The 14414-nt window shown below is 54.6% G+C and overlaps 1 protein-coding gene across 1 annotated transcript; it reads left to right on the top strand.

Moving 5' to 3' along the window:
- Window positions 1-10280: 10280 nt before the first annotated feature.
- Window positions 10281-13761, top strand: RPS19BP1 (ribosomal protein S19 binding protein 1). The gene is made up of 4 exons (XM_068560465.1): window positions 10281-10385; window positions 10548-10676; window positions 12798-12895; window positions 13290-13761. Exons 1-4 carry the CDS (start codon window positions 10334-10336, stop codon window positions 13422-13424), a joined length of 414 nt encoding a protein of 137 aa, XP_068416566.1. The 5' UTR covers window positions 10281-10333; the 3' UTR covers window positions 13425-13761.
- Window positions 13762-14414: the final 653 nt, after the last annotated feature.

Here is a 14414-nt window from a genome sequence, read left to right as displayed (position 1 = left end):
AATAAGAAGTGGAAGTAAAATATCTGGTGGTCAGACCACGGTAAGTGCTGTGGAGGGAACAGCAGGGAGGGGCGCGGAGAGTGGGGTGTTGGGGGGCAGGCCACGGTAATTTGAAGATCCCAGGGTGATCCACCTGTGGATCCATTACTGCCCCACGCTGGCTCGAGGCTTTACATGCTAGCACTCCTGAGTCCTCACAACCCTAGAAGCTGGGTGTCATTCTTTTCATTTTGCAGATGAGGAAACCGAGGCACAGGCAGGGTGAGTCTCTGGCCCCTGGTCTCACACAGGACCTGAACCAGGCTGTCTGGTTCCTGTGCTGGGAGGGTGGGGTGAGAGCGTCTTAGAAAACCCTTCCAGGCAACCCGTGTGGCCTCGCCCTCGGGCAGGGCAACGTCACTGGGGTGTGACAGGCACAGTCCCACGGGGCTCCCCTCCCCCCACCCTCAGAAGGGCCTCATGCTTAGTTCAATGCTCTGCTCTCAGCTCACCATCTCAATTATTTTTTAATTTTTATTTATTTATTCATTTATTTATTTATGGCTGTGTTGGGTCTTCGTTTCTGTGCGAGGGCTTTCTCTAGTTGCGGCAAGTGGGGGCCACTCTTCATCGCGGTGCGCGGGCCTCTCACCATCGCGGCCTCTCCCGTTGCGGAGCACAGGCTCCAGACGCGCAGGCTCAGCAATTGTGGCCCACGGGCTTAGTCGCTCCGCGGCATGTGGGATCTTCCCAGACCAGGGCTGGAACCCGTGTCCCCTGCATTGGCAGGCAGATTCTCAACCACTGCGCCACCAGGGAAGCCCTCAATTATTTTTTAATAGTTATTATTTTTAAAATATTTATTTGTTTAGTTAGTTAGTTAGTTATTTGGCTGTGCCGGGTCTTTAACTGCGGTATGTGGGATCTTCGTTGCGGTGTGCGAGACCTTTTAGTTGCGGCACGTGAACACTTAGTTGCGGCACGTGGAATCTAGTTCCCTGACCAGGGATCGAACCCAGGTCCCCTGCATTGGGAGGGTGGAGTCTTAGCCAATGGACCACCAGGGAAGTTCCCCCATCTCAATTATTTTTGAACACGGGGCCCCGTACTTTTATTTTGCACTGGGATCCACAAATAGGTAGCCAGTCCTGCCCTCAGAGAACAAGGCCTCTAACAGATGCTCTCCCCACCCCCACCCCCAGCCCCTCTTCCTCAGGCCTGCCAGCCCTAATCACACAGCCAAGGGGCACTGTCACCCATCTTCCCCACCAGACTCCTTGACGGTGGTGGGGACAGAGCGTTCCTTCTCTGTGTCTCCAAAGCCCAGTGGGCAAAAGCAGACCCTCTGGGACTGTTGGCTGGGTTGGACCAGCTGGGTTGGGATGGAATGAACTGGCCCCTCTTGCGGGTCCTTGGTGGAGTTATTGGTGCAAATCTCTAACCACTCTGCCTCCTTCCGGGAGATCCTGCGATTCCCCTCTGGCCACGTCTGACTCCTGATCCCAGGCTCCTGACTGGGAGGCATCCTCTCAGGACACACCCAGTTAGGGGCTCTGGGGTCCAGGGACGTCCCCACCACCCGCCCAGCCCCTGCCCCCTGCACCCTCAGCTCCACCTGTGTGGGATGAAGACAGTCAGACATTTCACACCTTCTCTTTTCACTGGTTGGCAAAGAGGATCAGGGGCTTCCCTGGTGGCGCAGTGGTTGAGAATCTGCCTGCCGATGCAGGGGACACGGGTTCCAGCCCTGGTCTGGGAAGATCCCACATGCCGCGGAGCAACTAGGCCCGTGAGCCACAATTACTGAGCCTGCGCGTCTGGAGCCTGTGCTCCGCAAGAAGAGAGGCCGCGATAGTGAGAGGCCCGCGCACCGCGATGAAGAGTGGCCCCCGCTTGCCACAACTAGAGAAAGCCCTCGCACAGAAACGAAGACCCAACACAGCCATAAATAAATAAAATTAAAAAAAAAAAAAAAGAGGATCAAAGGGGGCTGCCTCTCCTGGGCTGAGAGCAAGGACGTGCAGCAGCGGGATGAGAGACCCAGCCTCTGACCCTTGTTCCTCTCTAAGGCCCGCCTCTGAGCAGCTCAGGACCCTGGGGGTTCCTCCTCTGTGGTTGAGGAAGCCCCAGAGGCCTGGCCAAAGTCTCAGTACACCCATGGGCCTGAAGCTCCAGCTCCAGGCTTCTTCGTCCTCTGCATTCTCAAAGCCTGAGCCTGCAGGGGACCAGGGTTTTCACCACCGAGCAGACACAGGACCCTGAAGCCGTGACAAAGCCTGCTCCTCCTCGTTCTGCCTCTGTTCATAACTTTCACATGACACAGGTCATTCCAGAGCCCCAGCCTGACCTCCTGGAGGCTCCTGGGGACGGTCAGGAGGGGAACTGGGAGGTGAATTAGTCAGGATATGACTGGCTATGCTGTGGTAACAAATCGATCCTGAACTCTCAGAGCTATAAAAACGATAACAACAAGAGTTTATTGCTTGGGCTTCCCTGGTGGCATAGTGGTTAAGAATCCTCCTGCCAACCAATGCAGGGGACACAGGTTCGAGGCCTGGTCGGGAAGATTCCACATGCCACGCAGCAACTGAGCCCGTGCGCCACAACTACTGAGCCTGTGCTCTAGAGCCTGCGCGCCACAACTACTGAGCCCACGTGCCTCAACTACTGAAGCCCGCGCGCCTAGAGCCCGTGCTCCGCAACAAGAGAAGCCACGGCAATGAGAAGTCCGCGCACTGCAACGAAGAGTAGCCCCCACTCGCCACAACTAGAGAAAGCCCGCGTGCAGCAATGAAGACCCAACGCAGCCATAAATAAATAAATAAATTTATTTAAAAAAAAAAAAAAAGAGTTTATTGCTTATCTGTGTCACATCCTCTGCCATCCACAGTGTAATGTACCAAGGTCATGGTAGCAAGAAACATGAGCCGAAGCTTGCCAGGGATGCTTTCCAGAGCCAGGCCAGGCCCAGAGTGGCATCATCCCTTCCACCAACACTCCATCAGCCAGAACTAATTTCCTACCCTGCCTAATTGCAAAGGAAGCAGCGGTAGAGGTAGGGGAGCTGATGTAAACACCAGCACTGTCCAGTCATGATTGGTAAGGGAGTTAATGCATATCCTCTGGCCACTTCTGAGAACTGAGCCCCTGTCTTGTTCAATATCTGGCCCCTCCAAGACCAGCCCCTAGAGCCCCACCCTTGTTCTTGCAGGGATGCAATCTTACCAGTTTAGCATTAAGAACTCAAAATCAATCATCAGTCGCATTTTACAGCCGTTACTCCCCACCCCTGTCTTCCCCTCCCAGCACTTAGCATAAGCCCACAATCACCCAGAAGTTCAGGAGCTGAAAGGTTTGCACAGAACAGCCCATGCTCATTCTTTCTCTCTCTGTCATAATTGTTAATTTACCATTTATACTCTCAGCTATTTCTAAAGAGGATTTCTTAGAAAGTGAAATAAAAGATTAGAAATCATTTAGGGAACAGGAATGAGCTAGATATATTAGAAAGTTGAAATGGACACATTACAGTTGAATAATATAGTAATGTAATACAATAATGTAATCAGTTACATTTATTACTGCAGTACAGTAATAATGCTATCCAACCTGAGCTTCCTAGCAACAGAGGCAAAAAGGGAAACAACTTCTTCCTCCATATAGTCATCCCTTCCTGCTTCTTTTGCCAGTGCTCTTTTCCCTTCCCAAAGTTCTTTCTGTTCATCCTCCCTTGTTTTCAGATCCACTGGGGATAGAGAGATCCCCCCACCATTTTTTAGGCACCCATGCCCCCCTTGCAAGGAAAGAACAGCATAAAGTCAAATGGCTAAGGACATGGAAGCAACCTAAGTGTCCGTCGACAGATGAATGGATAAGGAAGATGTGGCACATATATACAATGGAATATTACTCAGCCATAAAAAGAAACGAAATTGAGTTATTTGTAGCAAGGTGGATGGACTTAGAGTCCGTCATACAGAGTGAAGTAAGTCAGAAAGAGAAAAACAAATTCCATATGCTAACACATATATATGGAATCTAAAAAAAAGGGGAAAAAAAGGTTCTGGGCAGGACGGGAATAAAGATGCAGACATAGAGGACACGGGGAGGGGGAAGGGTAAGCTGGGATGAAGTGAGAGAGTGGCATGGACATATACACACTACCAAATGTAAAATAGATAGCTAGTGGGAAGCAGCCGCATAGCACAGGGAGATCAGCTTGGTGCTTTGTGACCACCTAGAGGAGTGGGATAGGGAGGGTGGGAGGGAGACGCCAGAGGGAGGGGATATGGGGATATATGTATATGTATAGCTGATTCACTTTGTTATACAGCAGAAACTAACACACCATTGTAAAGCAGTTATACTCCAATAAAGATGTTTTTAAAAAAAAAGTCAAATGGCTACAGTATTAGTGTAAGGGAAGCTCCAGCCTGAAGAACTGAGCATACACAGGACTTGAAGGTCACTGTCACTCTTTTGGCTCTTGGTTCAGGGATGGAGCAGAGGCTAGAACTCCAGGGCAAGAGATACCTTATTCTTCATGGGGAGGGGTCCAGGCCATGGCTTCATCAAGTACCCTGGAACTGCATCTGGAGGGCAGACGCCCCCTTCCCTGATGTCCTACACGTTAAATCACTGAATCCCCAGGATGATCCTGCAAGAGAGGCCTATATCCCCAATTCCCAATGGAGATACTGAGGCCAAGAAGGGAAATGACTTCAGCAATGTTACCCAGCTTCCCCTAAAGACCGAGCCTCAGGGCAGGAGACCCCCAAGCTGTGGATGAAATGCTCAGAGTTCTGAGAGGGGGAGAAGTGGGGTTCCCAGGCAGGCCCCAGCTTGGTCAGGAAGGTTCAGGAGATGGAGACCAGCTCCCCTCTCCCCAACCTCAGACTCCAGTTGCCATGACAACAGGGCCTCCATTCCGGGTGTTTGTTGGAAATTTGCATTTTAATGGAGATGTAATTAGAATTTAAAAGCTGAGGCTGGAAGGGACAGAATCTTTCCCAGTCCCTGGGGAGCCCGAAGCCCGCCCGCCCCCCCCCCACTACTCACCCTCTGCTCCACCCAGAGCCCTATTCTGACACTTTCACAACCGCTACACTCCTGGCGTCCGTCCCCACTGCCCAGATGGGGACCCTGAGGCCCCGAGCAGAGAAGGGACTTATTCAGGATCTCACAGCGAGGACAAGTCCCCAAGGTCTGCTCTGCCTAAGGACTCCCAAATTGACCCCCTCCGTGGTGGTGAGGTCTCAGAGCAGGAGTTGGCTGGAGGCAGGGGTGCTGGCTTGCTGAGGGCCCCTCAAGTCCTCCCCTAACTCTTCCAAGCTCACCCTTCCTCTCCCTGTATCCTCACAACCTCTCAGTGGCCCTGGGGGCCTGGCAGGGCTGGGGGACTCCTCCCATCTTAGCCCAGGGGGAACTGAGGCCCAAGGGATGTGCCACGGTCACACAGCAGCTTAGTGGCAGAGCTGTGCCTTTGGCTGGTCAGCGTTGAGCCCTTGAAAATATCCCACCCTTGACCCCCCCACCCAGAGTCACTATCTGACCCCAGATCTCCGTGGAGAATTTCTAGCAGCTTCTTCCTGTGTCTTTATTAAGTTCTTAAAATCAGTCATGCCAGCAATTTTGTCTTTTCAAATCGTTGAAAAGAAGCCACTCTGCCTCTGCCTGGACCCCCCCCAGACAGGCTGCTGTCCCTGGGGACTGTCTATGGGCACCACCCTAAACTCCACAAACCCTGGGGTCACAAACACAGGCCCTCAAGAGGCAGAAAAGGCTCACACCTGCTGAGAGTGTAACACGAGTGTGTGAGCAGCACAGGACCCAGATCCCTTGTTCACCTAAAATCCACTTCCCTGCGCATGGCCTGGCTCCTAGTATGGGCTCAGCAGATGTTTACTGAGTGAATAGATGATTAAGCACCAGGCCTGGTGATGAGGACGTGCCATGCAAACTCCCACTGCACCCTCCCCTTCCACAGACCCGCCCCCACAAGAGCCCCCATGAAGCTCAGAGAGGCCATGTAACTTCCCCGCGTCACACAGCTGGTAGGTGGCAAAGGCTACATTTGAACACAGACCCGCTGACCCCAGGCTCTTGAGCATTACTCTCCCCTTGTGCTGATCACAAGAGCATGGAGGTCCAGCAGCTACATACATGTGCAGGTCACACTCACAAACGTGGACACGGGTCCCACGGGCACACTGCTGGCCCACATGGCAATCCTTTATTTTCAAACATATAGTGCTTACTCTGTGCCCAATGTGCTGTTCCAAGTATATACTTTGTACTCAATCCTCACAGCCACCCTGCAAGGTAGGGACCATTAACATACAGATGAGGAAACCAAGGCACAGAGAGGTTATGTGAATTGCCCAAAGTCACACAGCTAGTGAATGAAAAAGCCAGAATCAGAACCTACACAGCCTGGCTCCAGAACGCATGCTCCCTCCAGACCTCAGGACCCGGGAGCCAGGAGCTCTGGGCCCCCACCACCCTCAGCCCTGGGAGGAGGGCTGGACAATATTTCTCAAAGCCCAATTCACAGAGGAGGAAACAGGTCTGGAGAAAGAAGGTGGCCTGCTTTGGGGTACACAGCTCTGTGAGCCCAGGCTGTGAAGCCCAGAGCATCTGCGTCAGCCCCAGCCCCCTGGGGGTTCCCCCAGCCCTGCCCATCTCCCAACCCTTCCCTTTGCCCACGGTGCCCTCCCCCACCCGGGGGACTGAGGAGGAGTGATTGCCTGGTGACAGTCTGGTCAGGAGGAAATGAGACCTGAGACATGAGCATCACCTCTCAGAAAAGAAAGCTCCAGAGACCCTGAGAGGGACGTGATGAAACCAGAGGCCGAAAGGAGCCCATTCCTCGTCCATTTAGGACCAGACAGCACAGAAATGGATTTTCTCTTGAGAGCTCTTGTGAACACACTTCAAAGCCACTGATGGCAGGAGTAGGAAGTGAGAGGGAGGGAGGGAGAGGGGCCTCGGAAGTAACGCAGGGCCAGGCAGCAGAGAGAAGGGAGAGGGCCAGGCAATCACCGGTCAGAAAAGGCAATTGGAAATTCCATTTGGGTTTTCAATTTGAAGGTGGAGAAAGGCCAGGAACTTGGGGGGAGGGGGGGTGGTGACTGCGGAAGAGAAGGAAAGAGTCAGAGATAAGCAGACAGAGACACACAGAAAGATGGGGAGGCAAAAGCAAATTACAAGATCCCAGGTGTCCCCCCCAACACACAATTCAAAAAGGTCACACACACGCTCACTCACGCTCTTGCTCAGGACCCAGAGACCTGGGTTCTAGTTTTCCCTCTGCTCTTGAAATACCCTGTGACCTTGCAGAAGACCCTACCTCCCTCTGAGCCTTGGGGTTCCCCCCCCCACCAACGCCTGGTGAGGTTAAGTGGGTTCCAGAAAGGCCAGGAAGGAGACCGGGATGGGGCACGTTGGCGACAGAGGCTAGGGAGGCGGCCACCTCACTGTGGTGCTGCTTCTGTGTGGCCAAGGGCCTGGGCTGAGCAGGCACCGAGGGGCATCCAGAGAAGGGCCAGGGCCAGGCGGGAGCCCAGTGCTTTCACGTGTAGATGAGGAAACAGGCTGAGAGCAGGAAAGCACCCTGAAGCCAGGCAACCAGGACAGGAACCCACCTGTGAGACCTCATGACTCCTGCCCTCCACCCCCCACAGGGACAGGGACAGAGCAGGAGGGAGCTGCCCTTTCAGAGTCTGTCCCATCAGGGGTCCAAGACAGGCCTGGCACTTCTTAGGTGCCCATCTGCGGGCACCTCGTTCTTGCTCAGAGTGGGGCGGACCCGTCTGTAATATCACTGACCGACCCAGTCCCTATTCGGGTAATAAGAGCCTTACCCGTATTAACTTACTGGCTCCTCACACCCACTTTATTACGGAGCTAAGCCCCATTTAACAGATGAACAAACTGAGGCACTGTCTATTAAGGGATTGAGCGAGTGAGTGCCCAGCTGTCATGTGCACACCTTTCCGGAAGAAAGCCTCATCTCCCCGCTGGGCGGCGCAGCCTGGTGGTTCTGCCTCAGCTTCCCCACTCAGTCTTGGAAGGCCGCGGGGCAGGGACAGCCGGAAGCCAGGGCCACGCAGGGCTGGCCGCAAACAGCCAGCTGACGTCAAGGGGCGTCCAGACCCCACCCTCGGACACCCCGGCCTGGACGGCGGCGGACCAGATCGCGGAGCCGCGCCGTGCGAGAAAGCTGTCCTGCGGCGCCACCTAGTGGCCAGAGTGGCCGCTCGGCCCCTCCAGAGTCTGGCAGAGACGCTGCAGGAATCTACTGCTTCGCTGGGACATAGGAACACAAAAGATCCCTCCACCCTGGGGACAGTGTTCTGACCATCCCAGGTCGGGAGGAGAAAGAGGGTACGGTGGAGTTTGGTCCTTTGCCCTCCTGAGGGGCAGGCTCACTCATCCCACCTGGACATCTCTGCCTTCGTCTATCTGATTCGTGCATTTATGGAGCCCTTACTATATGCCAGACTCTATTCCAGGCGCTAGAGATGTAACAGTGAACAAAGAAACATCCCTGCCTTTGTAGAGTTTACAGTGGGGAATGGGTGAGGAAACAGTCAATAAACAATAAATGAGTTGGACTTCCCTGGTGGGCAGTGGATAAGACTCCATGCTCCCCGTTCAGGGGGCCCAGGTTTGATCCCTGCTCGGGGAACTAGATCCCACATGCATACCACAACTAAGAGTTCGCATGCCACAACTAAGGAGCCCTCCTGCCACAACTAGGACTCGGTGCAGCCAAAAAAAAAAAAAAATTAAAATTAAACAATAAATGAAGATAATAAAAGAAATTTAAAAACAATCTGGCTATTTCAGAAGCAGGAGAAAAAGAGCCTGTCTGACAGCATCACTGAGCTCCAGGGGACCCACAACCCTCAGGGCAAATCCGTGGAGCCTGATGCCAATGAAACCATGTAGCCCTCCTTGCTCCTCTAGGGCCACTCCTGTCCCAAGGGACATGCCCTCACTACAGGATCCTCCTGCCTGAGATACTCCCCTCCCACATGGCCAGCTCCTCTTCTCCTCCAGAGTCCTCCTGACCCCCACCCAGCGCCCCAGCAGTACTCTCCTGGGTGGTTGGCACTGGAGAGCAGTGCATAACTGCTCAGGCCAGGCTGTCTGTCTTGATTCCCAGCTCTGACACCACCTTGTGACCTGGACAGGTTCCTTGGCCTCTCTGTGCCCGTTTCCTCATTTGTAAAATGGGGAAAGCAGTTGTTCCTACTCCAGAGGAGGGGAGGGCGGTGGTGGTATAAGTGAGTTAACAAATGTAAAACACTTAAGACAGCACCTTGACACAGTGTTTGTTGTTATTAATGTCTGTTTAGGTTTTTCCCTCCTGGACTAGCTGATGGAGGTTAGTGAGGTTCATTCACAAAGGACCAACGGAGTCATCTCCATGTCCTACACTCTACAGTGTCAGGTATACAAAAGGATCTCAGAACATGTTTGTACGGTGAATTCAGTGGTTCCCCCTCATTCACCACTGATTTATTGAGTGCCTTCTGCATGCAAAGTACTGGGCTAGGAGCTGCAGATGGAGCAGTGAACAAGACAGGTTTCCTCCCCACAGCAAGAAGAGTACTAATTTCTAAGCCAGAAGTTCTCAAACTATTTTGTCTAAGAACTCTTTACTCTTAAAAAAATTCAGGATCCCAAAGAGCTTTTGTATGTGTAACTATCTAACAAGAGTTACCATGTTAGGAACTAAAACAGAATTTTAAAAAATACTTATTAATTCATTGAAAACAACAATAACAAGCCCACATATTAACATAAGTGACATATTTTAATGAAAACAAAACAAAACAAAATAGTGGGAAAACACTGCTATTGTTTTGCATTTTTGCAAACGTCTCTAATGGAAGATAGCTGGATTCCCATGCCGAACTAGATCTGTGCCATATGTTGCCCTGGTTGAAGTATATGAAAAAATACTTCCAAAAATACATTCCCCTTTTTCGTAAAAATTGAGAATACTAACACTCCGTCCCGCCCCCGGCCTCGCCCACTACGGAGATGCCTGACGCGAGAGAACTGACCCACCAGGCTGGGCTAGCGGTGGACGGCTTCCGGGAGAAGGCGGGGCCTGGCTCCCAAAGGGTCGGTTGGGTTGCGATTGGACGACAAATGCGTCCTTCGGCGCGTTGGCCCCGCCTCCAGATCGCGCCCAGTGGTAAACCTACCGCATGCGTCCTAAGGAAGGTGGGCACTTCCGCCCGCCCACTGCGGAACCTTTTGTTCTAGCTCGCGTTTCCACCGAAACAAGTGCGGCCAAGGCGGAAGTAGTTGAGGCGTGTGGGCGGAGCTAAGTACCGCTATGTCGGCTTCCTTGCTGCGGCGGGGTTTGGAGCTTTTGGGGGTGCCTGAGGGTGAGGAGCTTCTTCCCAGAGACGTCCAGCCTGGGCGGGAAGGCGGCAGGGGCTGGGGGTAGGAGCCCCGAGGGTGCGAACGATCCAGACCGGGCTTAGCCTCGGTGGGATGGGAACCCTGAGCGCCCTCCGAACCGAGTCGGTTCCTCTCTTCCCCTACAGCCCCCAGGGACGCGCCAGGCCAAACCAAGCCGAGCGAGGCTCCGATGAAGCGGACGCGGAAGGCGAAGGCGACCCAGGCCCAGAAACTGCGGAACTCGGCCAAGGGAAAGGTGCCCAAATCGGCGCTGGGTGAGCTCGGCAAGGGGCTGGACGCGCTGCTCCCGGGGTCGGGGGCGGTGCCCTGGAGGAAGGGGCGCTAGAGTGAGGGCTTGAAATGTTCCCCAGGAGTTTCTAGAATACCTGCTGTGCGACGGGCGCGGGGCGGGACCCTGGGAACACGGAGGTGAACGAATCACATTGTCCTGGCCTTCAAGGTCTACAGCCGTAATAGGGAGAGAAGCATCGAAGAGTTTCAAAATCAGCGTATGGTTGCTGTGATGGGGTCTATGCATTAAGACTGTGGTGCTCTGAGAGGGACTTAGAATGAAAGGCCAAATCAGGCTTCTCTGAGGAAGCAACATTTAAGCCCAGACCCGATGGAAGTATACGAGTGAACCGGGGGAAGAGTATTCTAGAGAGAATGGCATAGGCGGAGTCAGAAAGAAGTTTATTGCCTTTGAAATTTTGAAAAAAAGAAGCCTGGTCATAGTGACATACAGTGAACGCGGGTCAGAGACGGAGCATTAAATAAAATTAATACTCCGTGTTCCAGGTGCTGTTCTAAGCCTCGTACAAATGTTTGCTCATGTAATTGCTCACAGCAACCCTGTGAGGTCGGCACTGTCATTACCTCCATCTTACAGAAGCAGAAACAGGCCCCTGCCCAGATAGTACAGGTAGAAACCAGGCAGATTGTCTCCAGAGCCCTGATCCCACCTACTGCTTCAAGGTGCTATGGCCTGGGCAGCGGTGATGGTGCGGAGATAAGAGAATTGTGCAGGTGGAAGATGCGGTGAGGAGGGGGCATTGATGGCATCGGTGGTGAATTGGCTGTGAGGATGGAGGAGGAGGGAGTCAGCGAATACGGAATATCTTGGGGGATGTGGTGCCACTTAACGAGACCTACCGACTTGAAGAGGAGCAGGAGTGGGCAGGAATGCAGGGTAATTTTGACCTGTGGCAGGACTTGGTGAGCTCCTAGTGTGTCTTTGAATCCCCAGGGCCTGGTGCATAAAAGGTGTTCAAGTTGTTTGTTAAAAGAACTATGAATTCCGAGGAAATACAGCATGAGCAAAAGTGTGGAGGCAGGAAAGCGAGCCTGGGTTGAGCCACAGTGATTCTGGTGTGGAGCAGGCACACAAGGGGCCCGAGGGAGGTCACTCCTCCATCCCAGCCCCCGCCCCACCGCCCTGTCATGGCACGTGACTGAGGACTGAGGGGACTCGCTCAACCCTCAGTGGCCAACCTAAAGAACACCTCTGTGGCTGCCACCTTGGTCTGAGCTACACCATCTCTTTCCTGGATTATTGCAGAAGCCTCCTAACTGGTCTCCCTTCCACTCCCCCCTCCCCCAGTAATCTTGTTCTCACCATAGCAGCCGAAGTGATCCCGTAAAATCCTGAGCCAGACCTGTCTCTCCTCTGCCCTGCACCCACCAGGGTGAGAGCCTGAGTCTTTCGGTGCCTGCTGAGGCCCCACATGATCTGCTCCTTCCAGCTTCATCTCCTCGGCTTCTCCCCTCTCTGTCCAACCACCTTCTGTTCTTCAAGCACGTTAGTCACACTTCTGCTTCAGAGCCTTTGCACTGGCTGTTCCCTCTACCCAGAATGCTCTTCCCCCACAGTGTCACGCTCTCTCTCTCCAGTCTTTGCTCAGAATTCATTTCAGTGAGGCCTTCTCAGAGCCTCCTGTTTAGAATTGCAACCCTCCCCCCGGCATTTCTCATTTCTGTTTACTATTCTCTTTTTCTCCATAAAATGATCACCCTCTGAAATACTGTTTACCTTGTGTACCATCTCTCTTTCCACGGAATGGAAGTTCCATGAGGGCAGGACTTTTTGTCTGCTCTGTTTCCTGCTCTGTGCTCTTGCACCTAGAACAGTGCCTGACAGACACACGGTAAGTGCCCAGGACACCTTTGTTGAGTAAATCACTTGAGCAGGTGGAACCAAGGGGGACTTTGAGCAGGATCTGTGTGGAGTGTGGTTTTGACAGAAGAGCCCAGGCTGTTGCAGTGACCTGGGGAAGGGACGACGGGGCCTCTGGCAGGGCCATGGGAGGTGGGAGTGGAGTGGAGAGATGTCAGGAAGGGACCCAGAAGGCTTCCAGGGAGTGAATCTGAAATGATGCCACCCTGCCTGCCATCCACAGCTGAGTTCCAGAAGCGAGAGCGGCGAGGTTACCTTGGATTAAACCTGAGGTTTATGACTAGTGCAAGAAGCACAGTGGCCGAATCCGTCACCCAGCAGGTTCGTCAGGGGGATGGGCTGTGGGAAGGAACCTGGGGGGTGAGAACTGAGGCTGTTCCTGGGATCCGTGGGAGTCTCAGCCCTGAGCATAGGCTGGAGGGTGGGGCCCCCTCCAGGCTCCTAAGAGCTGGACACCCGGCTGTGCTGTGAGGGGCCTCCCCCTGGAGGGCCGAGAGCAGAGCGGGGAAGGTGGGAGGCTGGGCCTGGCCTCGCTCCCCTGGGACCCCTGTGGGCCTCCGCTGGCTCCTCTGTAAATGGAAACCATGTGCCCTGCCTCCCCGGGACGGAGTGAGGGCCAGGTGAGAGGGCGGCACTTGGGCGGCTGCACCAGGTTGTGTGGCTGCAAGTGGCTGCGAGTCACCACCCAGGGCTCCCGACTCTCACCCGCCCCCAGATTGTGCGCCAGGACCGGGGCCGCAAGGCCTGTGACCGGCCTGTGGGCAAGACTAAGAAGAAGAAGAAGGCCGAGGGCACCGTGTTCACCGAGGAAGACTTCCAGAAGTTCCAGCAGGAGTACTTCGGCAGTTAGGCTCCCGGGAGGGCACAGCCTCCTCGGGCCTCTCAGCCTGGCTCAGGGAAGCCCTGGAGTGGAGGCTGGGGTGGAGCTGGCGAGCTGGAAGCCCAGGGAGGACCTTCGCTCAGACCCGAACTGACATCTGCAGGCTCGGGAGGTGCCACCTGCCTGCTGGAAAGGAACACGTCGGGCTGTTTTGTCTGCTTTGGCCCAGGGAGGGCCTCGGGGCTGTTGGCTGTGGAGAGGCCGGTCACTGGGCCCTTGGGGACCACACCTCTGATAGGAGGAGGGCCGCTGGGTGGGCTTCCAGGTTCTAATAAACGTGGCCCAGGGGCTGTGTGCGCTGCTCTAACAGGGTGTCTCCCGCCTCCTCTGGCACCGGGGAGCCTTCCCTCCCTCCCCCACCTCCCGGCTGGTTCTTCGGGCTCCAGGTCAGAAGTCCTGCAGCCCAGCCCCAGCGCAGGCACCACCGGAGGGCAGTTCACCGCATCTGCAGACCCCGCAGGCCTCCTCTCCCTGGGGTGGCAGCCCCAGCTGAGAAGGCAGCTGTTGAGGAAGCTGAGGGAGGGAGCGTGGCTGCCTCAGCCCGTGCCCAGGGCTTGTGCCCTTGTGTGTTTGGCTCGGGGTGGATCAAAGGCCACTTTTGTTTTCTCTTACTTCTGTCACAGGAGGTGGGGACTAGTGGGGCGACTCAGGAGGTGAGCTCAAGAAACAGGGTTTTACGCTCAGGTCTGCCGAGCAGAAGAGTGGTGCCGGCCCAGAGCTGCTCCACCAGGGGAAGGCGGAAGCCGGGCCGCGCCCGGCGGGGGCAGCGCAGGGCAGGTGCTGTTGAGCAGGTGCCCGGGTGGGTGGGTGGTGCTGCCCAGCTGGGTCTTCAGTGTGGCACTGATGACAAGTCCTAGAAGCCCAGGAGTCCCTTCTGGGGAGGGGGCCCTGGAGGCCTCCAGGCGGCTCGGTCTGGCTCACCTAGCGCCGCCCCCCGCATGCCTAAGGGCTCCTTGGGAC

The sequence above is a fragment of the Eschrichtius robustus genome, chromosome 13 (genome assembly GCF_028021215.1).
Source record: "Eschrichtius robustus isolate mEscRob2 chromosome 13, mEscRob2.pri, whole genome shotgun sequence".
Lineage (NCBI taxonomy): Eukaryota > Metazoa > Chordata > Mammalia > Artiodactyla > Eschrichtiidae > Eschrichtius > Eschrichtius robustus.
Note: the sequence above shows the minus strand (reverse complement) of the source record. Positions and strands in the feature narration are given on the sequence as shown.